Source organism: Apium graveolens, chromosome 10 (assembly GCF_009905375.1).
Source record: "Apium graveolens cultivar Ventura chromosome 10, ASM990537v1, whole genome shotgun sequence".
NCBI lineage: Eukaryota > Viridiplantae > Streptophyta > Magnoliopsida > Apiales > Apiaceae > Apium > Apium graveolens.
This window is the reverse complement of record NC_133656.1, coordinates 218,963,694-218,991,433: the sequence shown is the minus strand read 5'-3', so window position 1 is coordinate 218,991,433 and position 27,740 is coordinate 218,963,694. Positions and strand designations below refer to the sequence as shown.

Below are 27,740 nucleotides of genomic sequence, written 5' to 3'. Positions count from 1 at the left end.
ACCGGATAATAACATGAATATACCATCAATAATTACATTTTAATTAACATAAATATGCTTAATTTAGATTATGTCCATGCATTGCACACACTGTAGAACTAGTTTTTACATATTAGCTATCAATGCATATTTATAACTAATATCTTCTGTTACCTAAACATATCACATTGTAGTAGATTATAGATGCAATTACCAACTCAAACATATAAAATCTCTACTAACAATGTAAAAAATAGTCTCAATTGCTTCTATCCACAATTTGAACCTTGACATAATAACGAACTAAAACATACTTCACAAATCAAGCGCAATCAGAGATAGATTATGCAGACTGCAGAGTACCATTTAAAATACAATTAAAAAACGCAAAGAACACGATGTCCGGAGGCAAAACCTGTCTAACATACTGGTATAATCAAGAAATCAACTAACATATGCTAAGTTATGTGTTTAACAGAATAATCGGGGTATTGTCGAGTAGCATATATGTTAGCATCTTCCTTCAATCTCCTAGAAGGACTTATAGTTACCATTTATAATTTTGGGGAGAATAATTGGCAAAAAACATGTAATTGACCATGCATGTGCTGATTTATATATCAGTCATTAAAGTGAAAAAAATTAATATAAACCACCGTAGCAATTTACACTAATTGTTATACAACACAACACTATAGAGACTTCTAACTGTTAAAACATTTATTTATATATAACAGAGAAACAAAATATGAACCTGAGAATAGAGAACAAAACTAGCGTGCTGTTCTATTTACTTAATGCAGAAGTAATACAAATAAATAGAGAGTGAACTAGAGTGGCTAAAAACAAGGGTCAGGTTGAAAACTAACTCTCCTAATGCAACTACACGTTTGAGACTTATTCCTTCAGTTCCTACATTGACTCCACGATGCAAAAGACCAGCTCAACCATCTAACTGATGCCTGACTATTATAAATAAACAAAATAATTTATTTAAAACAAATAAACAAATAAAATAATTAAAACAAGTTTAAGATTATTTTTTCAACATTCACCCCCATAATCTTAAACTTATGAAGCACTTCTCTTCATTTTGTGATGCACTTCTAACCACCATTTGTTCATTTTGTGATGCAATTCTCACCACTATCAAGTTTGATGCATTTCTCATCAAAAAAATTTTAGAGTACTTCTCTCCAGGGTGCACTTCTCACCCACAACTCCATAGGAGTGGTTCTCCCTCGATCAAATGTGTCATGTCTTTTTCGTCCATTTGGGATCTACAATTCTTTGTCAGACGCCCGTATCTTTTGCATTTGAAACATTGTAGCTTTCCTTTGTGCCAACAGTCTTTTTCTTCGTGACCCATCTTATGACAATGGTTGCATTGAACTTTGTTGCCTGTGCCTTTTGAGGATGAGGCTTTAGCTAATAGGAGTCCCTCATTTTTTTTCTCCAATTTCTTCCTCCCTCATTGATCTCCTTTGGTCCACGGCATGAAGTGAATTGATCAATTCTGAAACAGTTAATTTCGAGAGATCTTTAGTATCTTCAAGTGAGGAAATTTTAGTTTCATACCTCTCGGGAAGAGTCACTAAAAGCTTGTCCACAACTCTTTGACTTGAGAAGTCTCCACCAAGTAATTTGATTTGGTTAACGATGGACATCAACCTACTCCCATATTCCTTGACGCCTTCATTACTTTTCATTCTCATCATCTCAAACTCTCTCTTGAGGTTCAGAATTTGCATCAGTGTGGTTTGTTAGTTGCCTTCAAATTCTTCCTTAATTTTTGTCCATGCTTCTTTAGGAGTATCACAACCCATAATAGTTGTAAAGATCTCTTCCGACACAGCCGAATGTAGACATGAAAGTGCATTTGCTTCTCTTGCCACTTCTTCATCACGTTTTTTGATTTGGGTTGTTGTTGGATTTTGTGGAAGAGGGATTGGCTCAACATCACTCTCAATTGCTTCCCACAAACTCATAACTTTCAAATATGATTTCATTTTGATAGCCAATGAATTATAATGATCTCCTTTGAATAATGGAATAGAGACCGGGAAGTTGTTTGATGCCATGGAATATTAAGGATAATATAGGTGTATCTATAAAAATAACTCACAAGCCCTAGATCATGAGGCTCGGATACCAACTATAACCTTTATTTATATATAACAGAGAAACAAAATATGAACCTGAGAAAAGAGAACAAAACTTGCGTGCTATTCTATTTTCTTAATGCAGAAGTAATATAAATAAATAGAAAGTGAACAACTAGAGTGGCTAAAAACAAGGGCCAAAAACTAACTCTCCTAATGCAACTACACTACACGTTTGAGACTTATTCCTTCAGTTCCTATATTGACTCCACGACACAAAACTAATGCCCGACTATTACAAATAAACAAAATAATTTATTTAAAACAATTAAACAAATAAAACAATTAAAACAAATTTAAAATTATTTTTCCAACACTAACAGGACTTGACGCTTTACCAAAAATTTGGGCCTACTACTATTACTATTTTTTCCAGTATAGCTAAGTATCTCAGTTTGGATGCTGTTCATCTGGAACATGTAGTTCATGAATTATACAGGTTATGAGAGATCTCTGAGAGATTTTATACAGAACACAAAATACAAACAAGCTACACTTTTACACCTATGAAATCTCATTTATATTACGGGAAATGGATACTGATCTCAAGTCTCTGTACATTTCTGAACAGGAATAAGAAAATTCTGTCATTGACCTGAATAGCTCCGGCAAACGAGTTTTTAGACTTGTCAGAGACTTATCTCGGACTTGAATACACAATTTCCTATACTCTTCTTCCTCGTCTTCCAGCCGTTTCTTTACTACATCCACAGCAAACTGCCGCTCTGCAATGTGATCTTTATCGATTCCACTATCTGCATCCATTTCATCTGGCCCTGTCCTCCGCTGCATTTGCTTGTTATACCAATCCTCTAATTGTTGCTGTTTGCGAGATAGCTCCTTTCGTGTGTCCTCGCATCTGTCCCTTTGTTTCATCTCCTCCTCCTGATATTGCATTATAGTGTTCACTACAGCTGCAAAATTATATATAGCAGTTCTTGCTAGCTCCTCGGGTAGCTTGTCAAGGTGATCATGCCAGACGTGGAGGAGATGCTGAATTGGAGGATTTTGGGGCCTTTGAGGAGACGAAACCTTCTCCCGCAAGTTGTTATCTATAGGAATGAGATTGATTCTCAACCAATTGCTTAGTTCTTTTATGTATCGTTTCTGTTGTCCCATAAGTTTCTCAAACTGTAAATGCCACTCTTGGCAAACGCCCCACAGCTGGACTGTACGTTCATGGTGATGATCACTTGTTTCTTTTGCAGCCTCCTCGGAAATGAAAAGAGACCCTAGGGCCTGTACAATTCTTGACTGGCTCTGGTGGTGCATCTGCATCGTCTCCCACATTGTGGCCATCCTACATTAGCAAAAAATTCGGTCATGCTTCGAGGTTAAAGATAATTAAAGAGCACCGGCACCAGGTATACTATTTTCTGCTATATAAACTATATAGATGCGAAGGACAGGAAGTGCACCTTCGTCTACACCAGAAAGCAATATAAAGCTTATGCCTAAGTACATGAAAAGGTGCAAAGGGTAGTTGTAAAAGTATATTTTCGTCATATCAATTCATGTAGCTAAACCAAGCATATAACATACTTGTAAAGTTGGATCATTTTAGCCCACTAAAGGGATACTCCTAGGTCATGAGTCATGATTTGTTGGTGTCTGACAAAATGGCAATTACAATAATAAATGCATACATAAATTCACAGCAGTACTCCAACATATGTCCAAGACAGATTGCAGGACATAACTTACCCGTCAACAAGTGCTACAAGTTTTGGGTACAGTTGCTCATCACGAAGACGATTTATCTCAGAAACAGTTGAATCCATCGACTGCATATCGACAATATATCTTGTATGCAGACGACTGACTGCTGCTTTTGCTCTTTCCAGTGATTCAGTACTGGCACCGCGTTTCTTTAACTTGTTCAGTGAAGCAACTTTTTTTTGATAATCAAGTTTCATCTGCTCTCCTGCCTGTGGATATCAGTCCAGCATGTGAGAGTTAAACTAATGCTCTTTTGAAAAAAAATTCTACTGTTACGATTCTAACAATATTACATACTGAAGTAAATAAGACACTCTAAGTTTGAGAAAAAGAATGACAGAGGCATATTGGATACACTGTTTGGATGAATTTTAGTGTAGGTTTTGCAGTTTATTGTACCAGCATTACACTAGTCTACACAAAACTTACTAAAAAAATTTCATAATTTACAGAAATTGACAATTTACTTGACACCCAGCATATATATATATTCAGATGAGAACATATAAAAGGTAACAGAGGAAAGTATAAGAACATACATATCAATAAATTTGGGCACATCAAGAAAAGAATTAGTCAAGCAAGATGCTCCTAATGCACCTTACGTTAACAACATAGCAAAGATGGATAGCTGATGCAGGAAAGAATATAGAAACAATGAAACTATTTAAGGAACTCAAATCAATAGAGACCTAATAAGACAAGGATAGAAGGTAAAGTAAAAATACTAGAAATTACCCTAACGGACTAAGGTCCTTAAAAACAATTAGGCTTATTAAAATAACCTAGTACATATTTACTAGCCCTGCATATGCTAATATCCATACATTATGTACAATATACTATTTACTAAAATAAAAGACCTTTTATTTTTTATTCTTGTTCCCCGTCAATAGCTAACTTTACAGGGGAGCAGGTATTTCAATTTTCCCTAATCAAGTATACCAACCGTTCAAATTACACCTTATCCACTGCACGAAGACCGATATAAGTGTTAATATGCCCGATATTATTTACTAAACATTAAGTTCGGGAGAGGTTTCTGATAAATTGAAGGAACTAGTATAACCCCCTAAATATTTAAATGTATGCCTAATGAAGAATACCATACCTTGACCTCATCATAAAGTTTTTTCTCCCATGCCAGCATCTTGTCCAAAACTGTAGCATGCGTTTCATTCTCTTCAGAATCGAAGTCATCATCTTTCTCTTCTGTATTTATTAAACCTCGAAATGACCTATTCCACGTGATGACACGCATGACCCTCGCAGAATGATCAATGTGACCTACAAAATACCACATTCACATAAATGTGAAGTTTAATATTGAATGATATGCGCTCCTCATCAACAGTTTCTATGAAAAAAATGTGATCCTTTCCATGGGTAATTCTTCTGCCTTAAAATGTCGATGAGCAATACGGACTAACATATCATACTTCGTAATTAAAAGAAGCAACATCAAATATAATTTTCAAACACAAACAGGTTTATTATTTACAACTGCCAGATACTGAATTGGGGTAAAAATCTTGACCATTAACTTTGTTAAAGATACACATGGCGCTTATTGCCAGCATAAAAACAAAGGTTCTTTCCATCATTCTTTATCAACAGCAGTATAAAATATTTACAGCTTTAGCATCATTATAAATAAAGCAGGGGTATCACACTAATGAGATTAGTATTGATAGTCTAATATTTTCAATGAGTTTATAGTTTGTCACCTGTGGTATCTATCCAAAATTCCAATCTAGAGGTGGGAGTCATTGACCAAATTCACTATGCTGAAAATATGAATATGACATCTTTCTGAAATTTAAGAATAAATGCCAGAACCTTGTGCAATATGTATGGACATGTAATATAGGCCTAAGGCCCTAAAAGCATTCTAAAGATCACCATTTATGAAATAGTTATACATATATAGGAATGGGACTTTAAAAAAACAAGATGTCTCATCAAGCTTGATGCTACGCAAGAATGGTATCACTTTTAAACAAAAAATTCTTGAACGAACAACTAACTAATCAAGGGGTATCAAATTATTTATTTACTTACATAAGTTGGCAATTAAAAAAACTCTCCTGCCAAGATTTTTTTTTTCAGAATCTACACTAGCAATGTCCACTGCATAGTCCATAGAAAAATTGAACATTATGGTTTTCAGGGCGACATACTAATTAGTGAGTACTAAATTGTCCAATTTCCACCACATAACAAAACAAACACCAAAAATACTTGAAAAAGAAAGCAAAACCAAAAATAAAACTTAAATCACCTCTATTATCCGCAAAATTAGAGTGGTAATGCAACCGATTAGCCTCCAACATCTTGGAAACCTCATGAGCACTCTCAAACGCCTTAAGAAAACAATCATCAATGTCACTAAAAACCTGCAACAAATTCAACCCTCCACCACCTTTCCCACTCCTTTTCCCATCCATCGGAGCTGCAACATGCCTCACCTTCTTGATCACTTTGGCAGCTGCCTCTGGTGGAGGCGGCTGCGGTGGCAATTCCAACTCCCTCTCCCTCTCCTTTTCCCTCTCTTTTGCGGCCTTTTCAGCAGCAGCAGCAGCAGCCTCCTTAGCTTTCCTTTCCGCTTCAGCAGCTGCAGCCATCCTAGCCCTCTCCTCTAATGCCTTCCTCTCCATCTCCTCCCTCTCAATTCTCCCCTCATCAACCTCCGCTAAGCTCGGATTAGGCACATTCTCCATCGGAGCGAAAAAGAAGTCCCACGACATCCCATTCATTTCAGGACTTGGCGGCGGAGGAGGCTCCCGATTCCTCCCCACCGGCGCATTAACCGGTAATTCAACACCACTCTTCCCACCACCACCACCGCCGCCGGCACCGGCACTTCTCGTACTCCGATGCTTCAAATCATGCCCACTCTCCTCATAAAACACCTCCTCCTCTTCGTCGTCGTCCTCCTCCTCATCCCCTTCCTCAATAATCGGGTCGGATCTCGGGTCAGGTTTCGGAATCGAAAATTCCGGCATAGTCGCCGCCCGCTGAAGCGGATTCGCCGGAAAATTAGGCAAAGGAGGCGGCGGAGGAGGCAAAGAATCATAAGACGGCTGAGAAACCGCGGGAATTCCAGTTCCGGCGAGAGGAGCAGACGTGGCCGTCGAAAACTGAAATTCACCGTTAGCATAGTCACTGAGAGCAGCGCCGGTGTTTTTCAACGCCATGGTGTAAAGAGAATGAGCGGCGGCGAAAGCGTTACGAGCAGAAACAGCTTCTTTCATGTGGTACTTTCGATCTTTGCATCGCGTAACAGTTTCTTCTTTGTCGATCTTGGATTGAGTGCATCCCATTTGATCTGGAAGCTTCTAGAGATTTGTGTGAAGGATGAGAATGAAAAAGGAAAGTGGTGGGAGTGTGAATAAAGAAAGTGGGCTTAAACAACGCCACTTTCAATGTGGATCTATCTGTGTCAGTGATCCCCCCTTTTATGTACTTGCTTCAAACGACTGCGTTTAACAAACTGCCCCCCCCCCTGCAATTGCAATTCCTACCTATCGGATTATCAACTCGTTATCTGATCATTATAATTACGATTCAGGACAACTCATTTCCTATGATAAAAAAACAAATAATAATAATATAAATATTTCTTGTAGGCGGAATTCGAACATAAATATGGAGCAGTGTATAAATAATATAAAAATATTTGTTGTTGCGGGGTCTGAAAAGGGGAATTTGAGTAGTATATATTATTTTAGTATTTGAATTTAACGGTCCTGATCATTTGATTAAAAAGATCTGATGGTGATAAATGGGGATAACTAAACCAACCAAAAAAGGTATATCAAATTATACCACATTTCCGTTATTATAATATAGTATAGATTGCACCCTCACATATGATATTTTTAATATTTTATATTTTTTGTAATAAATCAGACTTATATACCTAAATATTAATTTTCAGAAATTTTAAAACGACGCAAGAATCGTAATGAGTAAAAATATAATCCATGTGAATAAATAGAGAAAATAAATTGATGGTGAAAATCGAATCTAGTAAAAGATCATAAACCCTGCGAATAATAAATGAAAAGAAAAGGTAGAGGGGGGAAAAGTGAATGTAACAGGAAATGGGAATAAAGTGGAAGTGGGGATTCCACAACCATAACCAAGGAATAGAATAGAAACTGAGCACCGACTAAAGAAAGATAATACTGCTTGCTTTCTTTCTTTCTTTTCCTTGCCATTTTGCTGCAGCCTACAACACATTCGGTGATTACACACCATCACACAACTAAACTCTACTCTATCTTTTGCCAAGTATTATTACTACTAATTACACTCTGTATTATTTCTTCTTGTAAGGGGCTTCAATTACCCTATTTTTGGCATTCCAATCCTTATCAATTCAACACAGCCACAAATACTATGGAATACAACACTAGGACAAATCTAAAAAAATCAAGAAACCTTGATTACATCTGTCACAACTATATGTTTTATGCTACCATATTAATATATAAATTTTCCAATCAAATCCGTTTACAGATATGTCTATAGAATGTTAACTGCTATGAGAAACTAGTAGGTTTCTTTTACTATGGAGTGCCCCTTTTAACATATGTATGAATAAATTTTTGTAAGGAATTAGACTGTGTACACAAATACTTCATTTTGCCTCCCCTCTAAATGCAGCAAGCCGAGCTACGAAATCATCATAGTCCGGTAGTTTGGGATGAATGTGACCGTTAGCATTCATGTCCGTCTCATAAGAAGTAGCGCGAGCGTGTCCCCTTTTTGTCTCTACTTGACTTGTTACCTCAAGAGGCAACGACGCAGCTCTGCTTGGAAGACCAAATTCTCTGCGTCTGGATTTTGGTTCTTTGCTTGCTTCAGGAGTTGCATTTTTGTTACTGTAGTGCATCAGAAGCTTATCCATCTTTCTTTCCTCTTCATCTGATAGATCACGGCCATTTTGGTTTGCATCTTCTTTCATTGTTCTGTCAGGGTTGTTCATTCTTTGATCGCCTTTGAAACTGTCAATGTACTCCTGCTCTGGTGGAGTATTTAGAAGTTTTGCAGGTCTTCTCCTCACTGACTTTGGTGTTGCCGTCAATTCTTTATCCAGTTGAACATCCAGATTTCTTGATCCTTTCCCTCCAGCATCAGATCCATTAGGAGGAACATCCAAAATGGGATTAGTTTTGCTTACAGATTGTCTAGTATAAGGAGGAGGAATTGAACTGTAACTGGAGATACTCTTGTCACCATCCACTTCTTCCCTGAATGAACTCCTAACAGGATCCTGTTGAACAATTTGATCTATCTTCTTTGGCTGAAACCGATTGCTGGGAGTTCTCTTGCTTTTTATAAATTTATTTTCATCTTTTGAAACTTCATCTTTTTTGTCCGAACAAATGTCCTGCTCCCTTACTCCTAAAGTTACTCTTTGATTGTTTTGCTTATTTCTATCAGCGACACTGCTGTTCTTAGACACATTCTGCAAAAAAATTAAATAGCTGGCATTAGTTTAGCTTGAAAAAGATCAGTAAACGCAGAGGTCACACCACATTCTCGTCAACCTTATTATCATAAATGAACAGTAATCATAAATGAACAGTAATTTCGACTCCTCATACATATCACAAAACTTTCCGTCAGGAAGCATGGCATAATTCATATTATTTTTTAATTGCAACCCCAGCACCACCACAAAAACCTCTGACGGAAGTTGCCACCAAATGTTTAATATTGTCAAACTTCCGATTTAAAAATATAATAAGAGGGAATACATTTTAAGGTACAAAAGGATAATTGCTTGTAGTTTTAGCCTAATATAACTGCAATTTTTTCCATGCAAAGGTCCCAATGCTAGGCTTAGAAGTTTTGGATTTAAAAAAATAAGTACATAAACAAAAAGATGTGCAGAAAAATTACCTCCTCAACTGCAGGTGGCTTGTATAATTTCTGCTCTAAAACCTTTGAATTCCACTCGATGCCAGATTCATGTGCTATATCTTGCAACAACTGTAACCTTTTATCCTTTGAATGAGGCAATGACTTCAGATTTGCAACAAACTGGAACACAAAAATTACCCTTTTAGTTTCACTTACTAGAAAGTATATAATTAGAATTTCTTTCTTATGGAACATGTCATCTGCACTTAATTATGGACATTCACCTCTTTGTTGGCATAAGATTCAAATAACTTCCCATATCTCTCCGTAAATAGGCTTCTGAGTTCACGAAGCTCTGGCAAATCGGCAAATCTTGCAGCTGCAAACATCAAAGATGATACAGCCTCTCTACAATCCTCAGGACATTCCCTGCAAAAAATACATACTGACATCCGATAAGCAAATCGGACTTGCAATAAACTGCAGTGCGAAACAAAGCAACCAAGTACATAATGTTGGTCATAAGATTCTCTTTCGATTAATTATGTTTTCAACACTGATTTATTCATCATTCCAAAACAGGTATCATGTTTTGAACATAACTAACTAGCAATATGGTTACCACTATCTCTGAAATTCACAAATCAAATATGGAATATATACGCAATATCAATCTAATGCTGACTGTATTCTAAACAAAGAATAAACTTGAAAAGCCTACAACTATAATTTCTAATACATTGTAAAGTAGTAAAATACAAGCAGAGCAGCTACATACAGCCTGTAGACACCAAGAAATAAAAAATGTTGGGCTGTCTTAGACCAAGCAAGAGCCTTATTATCATTCATAAAACATACAAAACCACATATACAGATATGGCCTTTTAAGATTACAAGGATAAAAAAAACATTAAGAATTGATATGCTTCAAGCAAACAAGGCATTATCAAGCAAGATTAAGAATGACTAATGACAACACGAACACAAAAAAAAATGTGCAAGAAGAAATTACCTATTCTTACTCATGGCAGAAATATGAGGATAGATGCATGAACAGGCCAAGTCAACAAACTCATAACATGATGACAGATTCATCTCCCTAAGAAACCCTTCAGCCTGAAATCATCATTTACATGAATACAAATCTAAATTACAAAATTGGAGGTGGGGCACATATACGTCCTGAATGAAACACATGTCTGTGATTGACGCAATGGTCATGCCTGTAATTGACCCAATGCTCAAGTGTCTACTTGATATCGCAATGTTATGTAGAAGCCTTGTGCAATTAAGGCAAGAATTACATATAGAAACAGGAAATGAAAGAAACATTACCCTTGAATAGGCATTAGAATCAAGACCGTTTTGAAGAAGATCAGCAATATCAATCTTCAAATACTTCTGCATTGCACATCTTTTCTTCTTTATCATCTCAAGCCTTGTCTTTGTCATTTTAATCAAAGACTTGCTGCATCCAAAACACAAACAAAAACATACTAATTACAAAACTTTTCATAATCCAACATCAAGAAAAGAAATATAAAACATGGGATCAAGCTTTGAACTCTCACCATTTGGTCTGAAACTTGCTTTTCAACAACCCATCAAACATCTTGTTATCTCTGAGAAATCTTGATGTCTAATATCTTATGTTTTATTAGTAAAGAAAATAAACAGAACAGTGATTTAAAGAAAGAATATGAAGAAGCAGCAAAATGTTCTAAAAATGTAAAATCAAGGTACGTCAAGAATCAAGCATTAAAGAGCATCAAGAAAAAGAAGGCTTTTAAGAGAAAAGAAAATCAAGAATCTATGAAATAAGAAAGTTAAAGAAGAGATGATTTGATACTCTTATACAAGACAACTAACATTAAAATACAATGCATTATACAAAACTGATGCTAATGAATGAGTACATGTATAATTATTAGTAGTGATGATTGGAGAAGCTAGCTTAGCAACAAATGGACTCTTATTACTCTTGCCAGAGAAGGCTTATTTTGTTGTTTTGACGAAAAAGGACATGGTTTGTTGGAATAGTAAGGGTGAAGTGGCGGGATATGTGAGGGTAAATTAGGGAGATGAAAATTGAATGTTTAATGCGGGAATATAGGGGCCCATGGGAAACGAGACGTATATCTAGCTAAGTATGAGACGGACAATGACAAACATCATAGTCATTCAAGAGTAGTTTTCGCTGGAGACAAACGGTTGACGTTCCGGCCGTTATTGGGTGATTTTGATTTAATTTATTTTTTAAGGTCGAAATTGATGGTTTATGATTTTTTTAATTAATTATTTTTTTTTTTATATTTATCGCTTTCAAACATTCAAGTTACAAATTTACGAGATGAACGGCACTAAGCTACACTGTGAGACCTTGTTGAATTGCAGAACTTAATAGTTAAAATATTTAAATTAATAGTTAAAGTACGTATCATGTCGAGAATGTCATAACATTTTTGTTCATAATTATTATTTAAGTTTATATGGTGTTTTTGAAATTATATTCATGTTTTAAAGGCTTACGCTCTTTCAATGACAATCATTAGTTTGTGGATCACTCGAATATAAGTTAAAATAAATAAATTACAAATTAATTAAAATAGATTTTAATTATATGTAATTTTACGTATATTTATCAGAAAATATTTTAAAAAACATATAAATTTGATATTGTTTGTGATTTTTATTTTAGGAACGTTAGCTAAACCAAGAGTCAAGTAATAATGTCTTCATCTGTTTGCAATTTTTGAGTGAGGATAAGAAAAGGGGTCACCCATTTTACGTGTTGCTCTGTGTATGAGCTTTTACCAGTGATTCACATGATATTAAAGGCAATGTAACATATGAAATGTGAGAGAATTATTCTATTTTGGCAGAAAGCAGATCTTTTTTTCTGATTGGATTGCAATTTGCTTGCCAATTGGATAAGAAGAGTTGGTATGAAAAATGTTAGCAACTTTTCCAAACACGATTATGCACTCACTAATAAAAAAGAGTCATTTGTTAGTCAGGTCATATGATAAAAGTTTATAGGATATCTAACGGTCTAGCAATATTCCATGTTAAACAATCACAGTATTAATAAAGAAAAAAAATTATATAAGAAAATTGAGAGTGAGAGTTGTTTTCTGATTTTGCTCGCAAAATGGACAATATTTGCAGATATATGAGAATTTATGAACTTACCAAAAATGTTATTATAATTTATAGCTGCTCTAGTTTGCAACCCTATAGAATAATTTAGCGGGAAAAGGGTTGCTAGTGAAAGAATGTGTTGCTAGTAAAGACTTTTGCCGTCTGTGGTTAATGTTATAGCCAAATTTTGGTATTGGATCATCTCGGATCAAATACGGGTCAATTGGAATTGAATTGAGGCAAGAAGATGAATAATTAGGTTTTGGTCTACATTGTATGAAGCGAAGACGCGCCCTGTATATGTAGGATGCGTCCATGATTGTGTAGGCTGTATTTTGGGTTGTCATGTAAAGAGATGAGGAGGAAGATATTGAAAGGAGGAGGATGCGCCCAAGGCGCAGGACGCTCCCTGATAAGTATAAATAATGGGATGAGCTGTACAGGTAATAAGGTTGTCATGCAAGCAGAATATGTGTATTTTACAAGGGGAGGACGCGCCCTGCTTCCTGGAGATGCATACTTTGGGATGGTTGAGCTTGTTCTCATTCAAGAGAAAGCAAATAGAGATACTTGGAAGATATAACAATATGTGGAGTTCGTAGCGACAGGACGCGCCCAATCGTTCAGGACGCGTCCTATGTGTGAAGAATGCATGATCAAGAGTAAGTTTAAAGCAAGACAAGCGTGGAAGGAGCAATGGAGGATTATTTTCACTAACGTATTTGTTGCAGGTACTCTTTGAAGAATTCCCTCCTTGAGACGGTCAAGGAGGGGGATGTCCGTGAAAAGCTTGAAGGCTTCCAGGGGTATGCCTGATGATTGAAGACCTCCTCCTGTATTCAACGGGTGTCCTCGTTGGGGATGCGGGGTTAACTTTGGTGTGTGCTTTGGGAACTCTATTCTTGTATTCAACGGGTGTCCTCGTTGGAGAACTTTGGAGTCATCCTGCACTTTGCACCCAAGAGCTTGGGATCACCTGTCCTGCTATCTGGTGGGTTATCCTCATTCGGGGGACAGGGACGCGTCTGGCATTTGGGGTGAACCGTGGTTATACCTGCGTTCGTAATTCAAGGGAGATAGCTGTAGCGGAATGTTATCCTTGCGCAGGGAGATGCATTATCCGTGAAGTCCTGCGATTACAAACGAGCCTTGGGCCTTCGCGGTTGGGCCTCATAGTTGGACATTCCTAAAGCTAGCGGAAGATGGATTCTGGACCGGGTCTGGGAATAAGAAGTCTAAGCCCATTAGATTTCTTGTTCCCCAAGAACTACGTTGGCTTGATTCCCTATAAATAGGGATACGTAGGCAAATTGTGAGGGGTCGGAAGCGAGAGCCATAAGGAGCCACCACCAACCCTAAGCAATCTCAGCCCCCAATTTATCACAACCACCACACTCCGCTCACTTTTCAAGCGAAGAACCACCATCGTAGATCTTGATTCCGGCGACGAACCTCAAACTTTGTTGATACCAAATTCCTCCGTCAACAAATTGGCGCTAGAAGGAGGGGTGCTGATCAAGATCATAATCTCAGGAGGAAGAGATGTCTCGTCACGATGAAGGTTCTTTGACGCAAGAATTGAAGGATAGCCACGGAGGAGTTGCATACAACGACCACGAAGGAGATCCGTAAAATAAATAATTTTGGCCAGGGGGGTCGAAGGAGATTTGAATGTAGTATTCACGGCCACGAGGGAGATCCACGGATGATGATTTCCAGCCATGAGGGTTGAAATTTACAACCATGGCCCCAAAGGAGCAAAGTTGGATGAAAAATTCGGATTTGGTGGGTTAAGCGATTTGCTTACACTGTTTGGGCCGTATCTCGAGTTCCGTAAGTCAGATTTGAACGATCTTACAGCCTACGCGAAGCTTATTGAATTCTCTTTAATTCAGAGATGATATGGATATGACAATCCAAGTTGAGCAGCCCAGAAACAAAGGAAAACAGCAGCTATGAATTTTTACCAAAAAATCCTATTTGGCTTAGAAGATTGCAAGAAACCCATTCCATTAAGAAGATTGGGAGAAACCTATTTGGTATAGAAGATTGAAGAATCCTATTCTAATTAAAATATTGAAGAATTCTATTCGATCTAGATTATGGGAGAATCCTGTTCTAATTAGAAGATTGGAGAATCCTATTCCATTTAGAAGATTGGAGAATCCTATTCCAACGAGAAGACTGAACAATTCTATTTGATTTAGAAGATTTGAGAACACTATTCAGTTAAGAAGACTTAATCAGGCGCAAATCTGAGGACGATCGGGAGGAGAACACTTCAAGAAGAAGGCATTACTATCATGAGCTAGTCATCGCCTTTAACAAGATCCCTCAAGGTAACATTCCACTAGTTTCGTTGTATTTTCCATTACTTGTTTTTGGGACTTGTGCAGGAAGAGGATTGGGAAAGAGATTTGGCATGGAGAAAATCCCCACAAACTCTTAGGACGCGCCTTGATTAAAAATTTGGGCCCCAGATGACTTCCAGCAAATTCCAGGAAAATTCACCGACTGGACACGTCCGTCCCTCTAGGACGCGTCCTCCAGGTAACATTCCAAGTTCCATATTAATTGTGTTTATTGTAGGTAGGAAATCTTATCAGGAAAAAATCTCATAAGTTACCAAGTGTTGCGTCACAATATATGAAGGCGCCCCCTCTGCATGTGAAACATTCAGTGGAGAATTGCCCTCCCAGGGCGCGCCCTCAGAAGAAAAAGTCTATGGAAGTTTTCAATGAAGATGTCATGATAATCATATGAGTTATAGTCACTAATTGAAGAATGGCTCGACTGGAACTAATTCCTCATCTTTCAAGACGCGCCCTTTCCTTAAGGCGCGCCCTCGAAAAAAAAATTGATGGTGAGGTGAACTTTATTGACCACAAGGAGAATCTTAATAATTGGAATTTCGAGAGAAAAGAATCTATCAGAGTAGAGGTACCATGAATCCTAAGACGCACCCCTTGATTGTCAAGGTGAGGCCCCAGGACATGAATGAGCTCCTCCATCTAAGGATATAATGTTATATCCTCAACAGTTATAAGTAAACTCTCCAAGGCTATCTCTCTCAAGGCGCGCCTTCATTGAAATACCCATGTGATCTTCCTCGACATTATATACATGATTTATAAAGAAGCAAATGAAGTACAATGATCGTCCTAGTATGTCGAGAGTTTAGTTTCAGCGAACGCGCCCTCACATCCTCAATAATCTGAGTGAGTTTTCAGGACGCGCCCTGAGCATATCTGGCTCATATGTTAAGGCTTCTACTTTCGATATGACTACCAAGGTCATCTGGTTGTCTTTAGCAAAAAAGGAATGTGGGAGTTGCATTAGTTCAGATGAGGAAGATGAGGCTACAAAGTACTTTTGACAAGGTGCACGCTCGGGGGGTAGGTTACCTCTCATTAGTTATGTGGTGTTACATATTGCCACATGAGTAAGGTACATGGCTTTTCCTAAAAATAAGAGAGATGCGTAAGGTCGAAAAAATACTCATGTTTAAGGAAACGCTCAACTTCAAGAAAATGTCTCTGTGAGTGAGATGCCCTTTATCAGATGTCACTTCGTGAGATGCCTCGTTGGGAGATGTTTCAACAAGAGATAGTTTCTGCATCGCTTGAGCTTTGTTGAAGATAAAAGCCTTCTAAAAATATTGATATTTGATTTAGTTTTGTTACATGAAGATTTTGTAGAAGACCCTTGTCGAGGTAGATGCTCCTCTTATAGAGGACGCGCCCTCCAAGGATGTTAGCTTGTCGAGGTAGATGCGTCACTTACAGAGGTAGCTCCCTCAAAGAATGATTTCCCTTGACGAGGTGGATGCGTCTCTGACAGAGGACGCGCCCTACAAGGATGAATACCCTTGTCGAGATAAGACGCTCCTCTTAGAGAGGACGCGCCCTCCAAGGATGAAGACCTTGTCGAGATAAGACGTTCCTCTTAAAGAGGACACGCCCTCCAAGGATGAAGATCTTGTCGAGATAAGCCGCTCCTCTTAGAGAGGACGCGCCCTCCAAGGATGTTAGCTTGTCGAGGTAGACGCGCCTCTTACAGAGGTAGCTCCCTTAAAGAACGATTTCCCTTGTCGAGGTGGATGCGTCTCTGACAGAGGACGCGCCCTCCAAAGATGATTTCCCTTGTCGAGGTGGATGCGTCTCTGACAGAGGACGCGCCCTCCAAGGATGAATACCCTTGTCGAGGAGGATGCGTCTCTGACAGAGGACGCGCCCTCCAAGGATGAAGACCTTGTCGAGATAAGCCGCTCTTCTTAGAGAGGACGCGCCCTCCAAAGATGAAGACCTTGTCGAGATAAGCCGCTCCTCTTAGAGAGGACGCGCCCTCCAAGGATGTTAGCTTGTCGAAGTAGACGCTCCTCTTAGAGAAGACGCGTCTTCTAAGGGTGATTCCCCTTGTGGAGGTGGACGCTCCTCTCATAGAGGACGCGCCAATGATACCCTTGTCAACGTGGATGCTCCTCTCATCGAGCAAGACGCTCCTCGTAAAGAGGACGCGCCCTCTAATGATGTTAATTATTTGAGGAAGACGTCGCATCTTTAAAGGGCGCACCCTCTAAAAATAGATGATTGAAGAAGATTGTAAAAGTTTTGACTTTGATTTGAATAAATGAATCACGTTATTTGTGGAAAAGATGAGATCAACGGTTTGGAGTCATGATTTGGAAAGAAACAGGAAATCAAATATAGAATGGTATTGTGTCATCGGTGGAAGGATCACTATCACCAACAAGACACGTCCTCCTTGCGTCAAAGATTATTTATTACTTGAAGATCAGAGAGGTAGTGTTTTATTCTGGTCGCGCTTTCCTTAGAGTGCGCCCTCATATGATGACCCTTTCAGTTTAAGGCGCGCTCATGGGAGACCAATATTGGGATGAAAAGTTAGAGAACCCTCAAACCTTTGTTAATGGATTGTGCTTTTCCAAGGTATGTGAGGTGCACACTTTTGTACAAATTCTCTTGTTTCTTACGCCGAGTTAGCTCATGTAAGCTTAGAGATATGGTACAATAGTGGTAAACCTCTCTAGACAAACCAAGGTTAAAGTTATCAAGAAGAGAAGGGGTATTCATAGGTGAAGGCGGGAAGAAATGTGAATGACAATTGTGAACGCGACAAAGAGTGAGAGCGCGCCGTCATGGTCAATAAGGAGGATAAGATTCCGAAGACGCGGCCTTAATTGAGAATGTGCCCTCATAGAGGAAGATGCGGAAGACGCATACTCATATGAGTGGAGGATGACACAAATTTTTGCTTGGATGTAGATATTAGAATTCCAATTTTGTTTCCAACTTCAGATGGAATTCGGGAGGTAGTTGTTATTGCCAAATTTTGGTATTGGATCATCTCGGGTCAAATACGGGTCAATTGGAATTGAATTGGGGCAAGAAGATGAATAATTAGGTTTTGGTCTACATTGTATGAAGCGAAGACGCGCCCTGTATATGTAGGATGCGTCCATGATTGTGTAGGTTGTATTTTGGGTTGTCATGTAAAGAGATGAGGAGGAAGATATTGAAAGGAGGAGGACGCGCCCAAGGCGCAGGACGCGCCCTGATAAGTAAAAATAATGGGATGAGCTGTACAGGTAATAAGGTTGCCATGCAAGGAGAATATGTGTATTTTACAAGGGGGGGACGCGTCCTGCCTCTTGGAGATGCATACTTTGGGATGGAGCTTGTTCTCATTCAAGACAAAGAAAATAGAGATACTTGGAAGATATAACAATATGTGGAGTTCGTAGCGTCAGGACGCGCCCAATCGTTCAGGACGCGTCCTATGTGTGAAGAATGCATGATCAAGAGTAAGTTTAAAGCAAGACAAGTGTGGAAGGAGCAATGGAGGATTATTTTCACTAACGTATTTGTTGCAGGTACTCTTTGAAAAATTTCCTCCTTGAGACGGTCAAGGAGGGGGATGTCCGTGAAAAGCTTGAAGGCCTCCAGGGGTATGCCTGATGATTGAAAACCTCCTCCTGTATTCAACAGGTGTCCTCGTTGGGGATGCGGGGTTAACTTTGGTGTGTGCTTTGGGAACTCTATTCTTGTATTAAACTGGTGTCCTCGTTGGAGAACTTTGGAGTCATCCTGCACTTTGCACCCAAGAGCTTGGGATCACCTGTCCTGCTATCTGGTGGGTTATCCTCATTCGGGGGACATGGACGCGTCTGGCATTTGGGGTGAACCGTGGCTATACCTGCGTTCGTAATTCAAGGGAGATAGCTGTAGCGGAATGTTATCCTTGCGCAGAGAGATGCATTATCCGTGAAGTCCTGCGATTACAAACGAGCCTTGGGCCTTCGCGGTTGGGCCTCATAGTTGGACATTCCTAAAGCTAGCGGAAGATGGATTCTGGACCGGGTCTGGGAATAAGAAGTCTAAGTCCATTAGATTTCTTGTTCCCCAAGAACTACGTGGGCTTGATTCCCTATAAATAGGGATACGTATGCAAATTGTGAGGGGTCGGAAGCGAGAGCCATAAGGAGCCACCATCAACCCTAAGCAATCTCAGCCCCCAATTTATCACAACCACCACACTCCGCTCACTTTTCAGGCGAAAAACCACCATCGTAGATCTTGATTCCGGCGACGAATCTCAAACTTTGTTGATACCAAATTCCTCCGTCAACAGTTAAGAAAAAAGAAGAATGATTACTAGATTATAGTTGTCTGTGACTTAAGATTAACGTGGCCGTCACTATACTTTGCACTAAACTAACCTTGGAAAGAATTGATAAAACCCCGGATTAAACTTAAAAAAGATGATATAACTTTGCCAGTTGTTCGTATCATCAAGATATAAAGATTAGTTGTAATTGTGCCAATTGGATCTGATTTGATTTTTTTTTTTGGGGGGGGGGAGTCACGTAGTCTTGTCAAGATTTTGAGGAAAAGAGAACATGGAAAGAATCTAGTTGTTGGATGTTTCAACTCTTCTAACTTGCATTTGACGATTAACTAATACAACTTAATGAAGTTAGGTGTTTTAAAGTGGTTAATCATGTGAGGTTTATTTCATGTTTCAATAGACCCTGGAAGAAACTACTGTCATAGTATCACGTTAATTTACAAAGATTTTTTTTACAAGACATAATTATTCTTTTGGAAGCATACTAAAATACATGTTTATGAACAAATATGAAAAAATAAATTTTAAACAATTGCCAAATAATAAGTAAAGCCGAGAAAAAAGCAATAAACTTAAATTAGTGGAAGACTTGCGGCGGATAAAGGGGTTGCCAAAATTGTGGTAGTTAATGTTTAATATATGAAGGATAAAATAAGTAAATGAAGAACAAGTCCATGATTGCAGGCGAAAAATGTAACATAAATTTTTAAAAGGAATGATCAACAACAGCCAACATCACAACTATTGTGCTACTAGGGGTAGTTGTAGTTAGTGAGCATACCCTGCCTTGGGCAAATACTAACTCAAAGCAGCATTGCTTGATTGATATGATATGTGCCAAAGAATATGGATTACGTATCCAGTGTGAAGTTGGAGAATGAAGAAAAAAGGGAACCTAACTTTAAGTGGAGTGGAGAATGTATAGTTGCGTTGTTAGTAAGTAAACCTCTCCTACTTTTGTTTGTTGACCCAGTTGCACAAGTAATTCACTAACCCCCCATTTTTTCATATCTCCAAAGTCCTTTATCACTGACTTGCTTGCTTTTGGCCTTTGGGGTGGATTCAGACTACAATCAACTTTACAAAATGTACTAATATTTACTTATTTGCCTCACTCTCATCCCAGCCTACAAACATATAAAATTAATCGTAAAAAAAATGAATTTGTGGCTGCTGGGATTCGAGCCCAGGTCTCCACAGCCACAACGTGGAATTCTTACCACTAAACTACAGCCACACGATGATATAAAATACCTCTGACTCACATAAAGATCATAATAGCAACTGCAGATTGAGACTACTAGTATAATTTCCATTTCACACATTCCCACCCCTTTTTGTTCCACCTTTCTTCTTCTCTTGGACTACAAAAAACCCTAACCCTAAGAAAAAACCAATCAAGCCATGTCGTCCAAGCAAGGTAACGCCTCCTAATTAATGTTAATTAAACACCATCGACCTTATTAATCTCGATGATTTATTTATTTTAATTTATGTTGGGGGGGGGGGTTGTTGTGCAGGTGGAAAAGCTAAACCTTTGAAGGCTCCCAAGGCCGAGAAGAAAGAATACGACGAGGTCTCTTTTCTCTAAATTGTTTGGATAATTGTTTTTATTTTATGTTAATTCTGGATAAAAAAATAGCTTTTATTCTAGATTTCTTCAATTTCTCTTAATTTATGTTAATACACTAGTCTGGCCTTTTTTCCGTAAATATTTTTCTTATGTTGTTCGCCTTTTTAGTTATGAGTCAATGAATGATTAGTTGCTACTGAAATGATATTGCCATGATTTCTGCTTTTGTGTATCTTTGTATTGGAGAAATTGAGACACTATTCGAATTTTTATTTTTCTTCTCTTTTAGTTTCCGTTTCTGGATTATTATTGCATTTCAATTTCCTGACCCTTGAGTGTGATATAAAGCTACAAGCTGTTTTTATAATCGAGAAGAGCACATAGATAGATAGCATCTCAGTCTGTCTGTTAGATTATTGTTCTGTTATGTTTATTGTTGTGATTCAGTGATTGTGCATCACATATGATGTAAATTTTACGATAATACTAGTCCAAGTAGTGGGTGAGATAGTATTAGCACTGTACACTGGGATATGATGTTTATTTAAAAGGTGCGCCTAAGATGTTCCAAGTATCGTATCTCTTCCAAATTTGAATTGTAAGCGTCCAAAGAGTTGTGTCCAATTCTAGTACCAATTTGTTTTAAGAGTTATAGAGAAAACAGATGCTTGTCTTGACTACATCTGTAGTTATGGAACAAGTAAAGCATTGTCAAGTACTAAAGTCTATTTGTCCATGCAGGATGATTTGGCTAAGCTTCAGAAGAAGAAGGAAGAGGAGAAGGTAATACTAGTGTTTCCATCTTATTTTCCTGACACTATCCATTTGTTTTCTTCTCCGCTGTATCATTGAAAATGGTGCTCTGGCTACCCTTCTGTTCATCAGGCGCTGAAGGAGCTTAAAGCTAAAGCTCAACAGAAAGGTGCATTTGGAGGTTCTGGGCTAAAGAAAAGTGGGAAGAAATGAAGCTTCAAGATCAATGAATATGAAACTTGTCTACAATGTTTCTATTATCTATACTGTGATTTGGTTGGAAAACTGATTTGTACTTTGTACTAAATTCAAGTTGAATATTTATCACATTATCTTATGTAGTATAATAAGATTGTTATTGCTGTGGTAGAAATGTGATAAAAATTAAATCCTTTTAAGCATTTGTTACCACTGAGATGAAACTGCTGTGGTAGAAATTTCATTATTTCACTTATTCGTCCAAGAGACCTATTTTTGCACGTCCTTAACTCTGAAGGGTTGTGATTCAAAAGTATTTCATAGGAATGTTAGTATGAAGTATCTCCTCTTTGATTTACATTACAAATGACATGGGTAGACTCTCTAATTTCCATCCGGGTTAAACATGTAAATAGGAAACAATGCATACTCAATACTAGTTCCAGAATTGAGATGAAAGTTGGGCATGTACATGGGATTGATAATATTGCAGTACTGCATGTTCGTGTACGGCCTTCAGTAAATTCAGAAGATTAGCCATACTTTGTTGAATTTTCCGGTACATAATTGACTCATAGTAAGGTAGCCTTCTTTTTCGAAGTTGGCTTTGGGTTTAATCAATGATAAGACCCACAACTATTGCCTGTAATCAACAAGCAGATGAAAGTAGTTGAGTTGAAATATCCGGAAGCACTAGGCTCATGCCAATCTAGGGCTAGGCTGAGCATTCGGTCGAAAACCGAACCGAACCGAAATAACCCAAACCAAATTAGTAATTTTTTTTTAAACCGAACCGAACCGAAATTATTTAAAAACCGACCGAAAAACCAAACCGAATTTTTCCGGTTTATTCGGTTCGATTTAGAAAAACCGAAATTTTAAAAACTCAATATAATGATGTTTAAATTTTTATTTATGTTTGTGATAAAATAATATTTAAAAAATGGTAAAATAAATAATAAAAAAATGCAATTAACAGGAGGATCATGAACTTCGTGGTGTGCAAGTGACACTGACACTGCTATCTTAAACATTGGTACACAAATATTTTTTTTAAAAAAATTTCTTCGTGGGACATGAGTTTTGAAGGGATTTGAGTTTAATAAGAAGGATTCCTAGAGAACTAACAGTAGCTATAGAACACAACATGCAAAAAACAAACCTAACTCGAATTCAGATTCAATGATCTTGAATTCAGATACAATGACTGCAATATCCTAATTAACAAGCAAATTGTTAACACAAACACTATCATTTTCATGATCAAAGTTCCCCCAATTTTATTGTTATACTTATAATAGATAATAGATGTTGTATTATATAAAAAATATAATTCAAATGTATGTATATATAATTCGGTTAATTCGGTTAAACCGAACCAATATTCTGACAAACTGAACCAATCCGTTTTTATTTCGGTTCAAACCGAAAAACCGAATTAACCGAAATTCTGAAAAAAATTCAAACCAAACCGAACCAAAATTATACGGTTCGGTTTTTTGGTTTCGGTTCGGTTTTGCTCAGCCCTATACCAATCAACCAACCACATTTTCAAAATGCTAGAAGCACAATGTTCACTGCCACCAAAATCATCCCGGTTTCAGAGTTACTGCTGGGCATCCATATGTAGAACATATGAAATAACACTAGAAGAAGGCTGTGACATAGATCACCGCAGCCAAAACAATGATGAGCTATGGTCAAAGCTCGAAATGGCAAGATCAAAAACTTTCTGATGCCAAATTGCAATCTCAACTAAAAAAACAGGGTACATAACAGAGCACAAATAAAAGCAGACAAATTCATGAACACATCTAACAAATTAACTCTAAATCTTAAAAAAGTTATTATCGTTTATACTTAATATTATTTCGTTTCACATACAAAACAAACTACACACTCGAGTTGACTGAACACCAACTCTCAGTCTCTCATACACTCAATTGAAGCAAAATCAGAACAGAACAAGAACTTCCAGCTAGTACGTACTGCTGCTGTCAAACTGTTCAACACTACTCTCATTAAGATTAAACCTAGACATTGCCTCATTAAACCCCGAACTGACCTCTACCAGCACACGCGGATCACTATAGTTCCTAACAGCCTGCACAATTGCCCTCACTTTCTTGTACGGATCAGCAAAACTAAAAACCTCCGGTCCAACAAACACACCATCACATCCCAACTGCATCATCAATGCAGCATCCGCAGGAGTCACAATTCCCCCAGCAGCAAAATGAACTACAGGAAGCCTCCCCATTTGCTTAGTTTGCGCCACTATATCATAAGGAGCACCAATTTTCTTTGAAAACGCGAAAACCTCATCATCATCCATGTTCGACAAAACCCTAATATCCCCCATCACTTTCCTCACATTGCCAACCGTCGCAACAATGTCACCTGACTTATACAAATCCCCTTGAGTCCTGATCATGGCAGCCCCTTCTCGCACTCTCCTCAACGCCTCTCCCAAATCTCTACACCCGCAAACAAAGGGGACACGGAAATTATGCTTATTCACAAAATGGTTCTCATCAGCAACAGCAAGAACTTCACTTTCATCAATATAATCAACCTCCACAGCTTCAAGAATCTGCGCTTCAACAAAATGCCCAACACGGACTTTCGCCATTACAGGAATGGAAACAACCCTTTTAATCTCTTTCACTAAACACGGATCAGGCATTCGAGAAATGCCTGATTCAACAACCTCCGTGACAATAACACAACAAGCTCCAGCAGATTCAGCGATCTTGGCCTGATCAGGGCTCGTAACCTCTACAATTGCGCCTCCACGGAGCACTTGGGCAAGCCCAACTTTGATTGTGAATGAATTCTTCTTCTTATTGGTGTCGGTGATAGCGCTGTTGGTGTAGATTGTAACGGCATTGTCATCCGCCATTGCAGACGAAGTGTTTGATGTAATGCTTGAGAGGAGTTAGAGAGTAAATTAAAGGACTGAATTACAGCTTACAATGTTGATTTTTTGTTTGAGATTTGAAGTGGGGGATGTTTGGTAGTGAGGTGACATTAAAAAAAGGGGTGGGGGACGGTGTTAATTTGTCAGTTCCAGAAGTCTCCACGAGCTTTCCTGATAATTGTAGCATATTCGGACTTCGGAGTTCTATGTTAGATCGCCTAAATTATTTAAATTAATATAAATAAAATTACTCCTTCTGCCCCTGTATACTTGTAAAAAATTAAGATAACTTGTATTTTGGGAAGGAGGGGTAGTATTTTTTGAATAATTATAAATTAGTTTATAACTGTGCGATGCACGAGCTAATTGTCACATTTGCAATTTTTTATTTTATTATTTTATATAAATTATAAAAAATAATAAACGTGTTGGTGCATTATTAAGCGGCGGTGTATGCATTTCATATGTATTTCCACTTTTTCGAGATTGAGATTAATGAAGTTCAAATATTTACGTATTATTTTTTATATGTCATATTATTATTATAGGGTTCAAAATTTAGATAATTAAAATCTTAAAATGTCTTCCACTACGGTTTATAGGTCGCTTTGCTGCGCCGGTGCAAAACTTATAGGAAATTGGGAGTTTTGAATATAAGTGGTATATGTGGATGCCTTGGTAGGTCAGAACAGACAACCCATAGGAACAAGATCGTACCTCTCTAGCCATTGTGGGATAATGCCGGCTGGCTTCATGTCCCCACCTCCGGACCTCTTGCCATTGTGGGATATTACCACCAGCCTTCGTGTCCCCACTTCAGGCAACTTGACGCATCAAGCTTTCGAGAGTCGGCTTTGATACCATATGTGATAACCCCGGTCAAATCCCGAACCTTTTTTGAAAACCGAGTCAAGTCCCGATTACGAGTACGAAATAAGCCGAAACATACTGTCCTGAGTGCAACCAATTTGGGTTACGACAAGCCCACCACAGGCCCCCAAAAGATCATGATTTGTTGCTGCACATAGTAGTAGCAGTTAGAACCGGCAATTTCGTACACGACACGAAAATGACACAAAATAACGGGTTTGGGTTGACATTTTTGGTACACGAACACGAAAGTACACAGATAAATTTAGTGTCGGTTTTGGGTTTACATTTGGATACATGACATGAAACGAAAGTACACGAAATAAATAAATATTTAAATAAATTTATCAAAATTATTTGAATACATATATCTTACAATAATATTTTACACATAATATTTACATAAAATAGATACAAAATATATTCAAATTTAAATTTTAATAAAATTTGACTGCATTTGAGCCTTTATGACTTATTTACTTAACACTCGACTAGTAAAATCTTAATATTTAAATAAATAAATATATATATATATATATTCTTTATTTTTACTATTAATTTTAAATTACATGAAACGTACACGAAATGAAGGTACACGAACACGAAACGAATTTTTAACGGTTCGGGTTTGGGTTAGGCATTCATGACACGAAACATGAAATTACACGACACGAAAGTATACGAAACGAACGAATTGCCGGCTCTAGTAGTAGTACTTTGCCTTATAAACTGAACAGAAGTCACAAATCTCCTCGGTGTGGGACTGGGGTGTTATAAAAATGTAGCCCTATTTTTCCTGAGCATGTGAGTAAGAGTAGAGGAAAGTAAGCCACCTGCTGCCTAACTCGCTCGCCTACCATACAATACATTGAGTAGGGCAGGCTGACTCAGCCGCTTACTTATACTAATGTAGGGCTAAGTAGCGCCTTTTCCTTTTTGAATAACCCGTTCTCGTTATCTTTCCGCACAGAGTTAGCCGGGGCTTCTTCCTCGAGTCCTGTCATGATCGCGCACTTGACGAAAGAGCTTTATAAGCGGCATTGCCCTTCTAGCTGCAATGACTTCCTTCTTGCCCGGGAACAGCGGGACCTACGTAGGGAAACCTGTGGATGGATTGAATCATTCGCGATTGTTTTTTTTTAATTTTTTTCTTTATTTATTAATTTTTTTATATTATAATTTGAATTACTAAAATTAATTTTAAAAGCATTTGATTATCTATAAAAGAGGTAAGAAAAAAGTTGAGTGCAAATAAAAATTAAGTTGGATAGTAATTCATAAGTTTGTAGTTGTATTACTTACATGATTTAATTTTTTAATAAAATTATATTTTTTAAAAAATTTATTTTGGAAGGTGTTAACATAATTTTTAGGAACGTGTTAACCAACTGACCAAACGAAATCATATTTCGCTTATAATAGTATAGATAGTATAGATACGTATCTTACAAATGAATATCTATTATCATAATTATAGGAAATGAGAGAAAATCAAAAACAAAATATGAAACAACAAAAAATTTATATAAAAAATTAAGCAAGAAATATCGAATTTAGAATCTCCAGACAACAAGAGATAAGAAGTTATCTCATCGAACTAAAATTAGAATAAGTGCGTAAAATTACAATAAGTGCGATATTAATTTAAGAAAGACATATAAGACTATTTTATCGTTTAAATCTTGTTACGATGATTAGACTAGAGATGGCAGTTTGTACCGAACCGATGGATACCCGATCCGTACTGATCCGATCGGGTTTTACCGAACCCGAATATTTCGAGTTCGGGTTTTCTAGTTCGGGTTCGGGTTTGGGTATGATTTCTAAACCCGAACTCTTTTCGGGTCGGGTTTGGGTTTAAGGCATCCCGTTTCGAACCCGACTCGAAAATCCGAAACCCATT

The 27,740-nt window shown here is 37.7% G+C and overlaps 3 protein-coding genes, 1 long non-coding RNA gene and 1 other non-coding gene across 5 annotated transcripts; 1 reads left to right on the top strand and 4 right to left on the bottom strand.

Moving 5' to 3' along the window:
* Window positions 1-2,467: 2,467 nt before the first annotated feature.
* On the bottom strand, window positions 2,468-7,379 carry LOC141689720 (nitrate regulatory gene2 protein). The gene is made up of 4 exons (XM_074494078.1): window positions 6,142-7,379; window positions 4,972-5,147; window positions 3,846-4,069; window positions 2,468-3,441 (listed from the first exon to the last, which is right to left on the bottom strand). Exons 1-4 carry the CDS (start codon window positions 7,181-7,183, stop codon window positions 2,646-2,648), a joined length of 2,238 nt encoding a protein of 745 aa, XP_074350179.1. The 5' UTR covers window positions 7,184-7,379; the 3' UTR covers window positions 2,468-2,645.
* Window positions 7,380-8,287: 908 nt separating this feature from the next.
* LOC141693934 (uncharacterized) lies at window positions 8,288-11,615 on the bottom strand. Its single transcript, XM_074499124.1, has 6 exons — window positions 11,306-11,615; window positions 11,070-11,202; window positions 10,747-10,850; window positions 10,019-10,163; window positions 9,774-9,914; window positions 8,288-9,336 (listed from the first exon to the last, which is right to left on the bottom strand). Exons 1-6 carry the CDS (start codon window positions 11,344-11,346, stop codon window positions 8,506-8,508), a joined length of 1,395 nt encoding a protein of 464 aa, XP_074355225.1. The 5' UTR covers window positions 11,347-11,615; the 3' UTR covers window positions 8,288-8,505.
* A 9,073-nt stretch (window positions 11,616-20,688) lies between these two features.
* TRNAH-GUG (transfer RNA histidin (anticodon GUG)) lies at window positions 20,689-20,760 on the bottom strand. Its single transcript has one exon. It is a non-coding gene; the product is annotated as a tRNA-His (tRNA).
* A 47-nt stretch (window positions 20,761-20,807) lies between these two features.
* Window positions 20,808-22,121, top strand: LOC141693880 (uncharacterized). Its single transcript, XR_012563297.1, has 4 exons — window positions 20,808-20,943; window positions 21,044-21,099; window positions 21,838-21,879; window positions 21,982-22,121. It is a non-coding gene; the product is annotated as an uncharacterized LOC141693880 (long non-coding RNA).
* A 1,761-nt stretch (window positions 22,122-23,882) lies between these two features.
* Window positions 23,883-25,133, bottom strand: LOC141692801 (pyridoxal 5'-phosphate synthase-like subunit PDX1.2). The gene has a single exon (XM_074497743.1). It carries the CDS (start codon window positions 24,947-24,949, stop codon window positions 24,026-24,028), a length of 924 nt encoding a protein of 307 aa, XP_074353844.1. The 5' UTR covers window positions 24,950-25,133; the 3' UTR covers window positions 23,883-24,025.
* Between the last annotated feature and the right edge of the window lie 2,607 nt (window positions 25,134-27,740).

Excerpts from the sequence above, each read along its gene's own strand:
- LOC141693934 (XM_074499124.1), bottom strand. The coding sequence starts at position 11,346 with ATGTTTGATGGGTTGTTGAAAAGCAAGTTTCAGACCAAATG. Across the intron at positions 11,203-11,305 it reads AGCAAGTTTCAGACCAAATG|CAAGTCTTTGATTAAAATGA; the intron begins GTGAGAGTTCAA and ends TTTTGGATGCAG. Across the intron at positions 10,851-11,069 it reads ATTCTAATGCCTATTCAAGG|GCTGAAGGGTTTCTTAGGGA; the intron begins GTAATGTTTCTT and ends TGATGATTTCAG.
- LOC141689720 (XM_074494078.1), bottom strand. The coding sequence starts at position 7,183 with ATGGGATGCACTCAATCCAAGATCGACAAAGAAGAAACTGTTACGCGA. Across the intron at positions 4,070-4,971 it reads AACTTTATGATGAGGTCAAG|GCAGGAGAGCAGATGAAACT; the intron begins GTATGGTATTCT and ends TGATATCCACAG. Across the intron at positions 3,442-3,845 it reads CTTGTAGCACTTGTTGACGG|GATGGCCACAATGTGGGAGA; the intron begins GTAAGTTATGTC and ends TTGCTAATGTAG.
- LOC141692801 (XM_074497743.1), bottom strand. The coding sequence starts at position 24,949 with ATGGCGGATGACAATGCCGTTACAATCTACACCAACAGCGCTATCACC.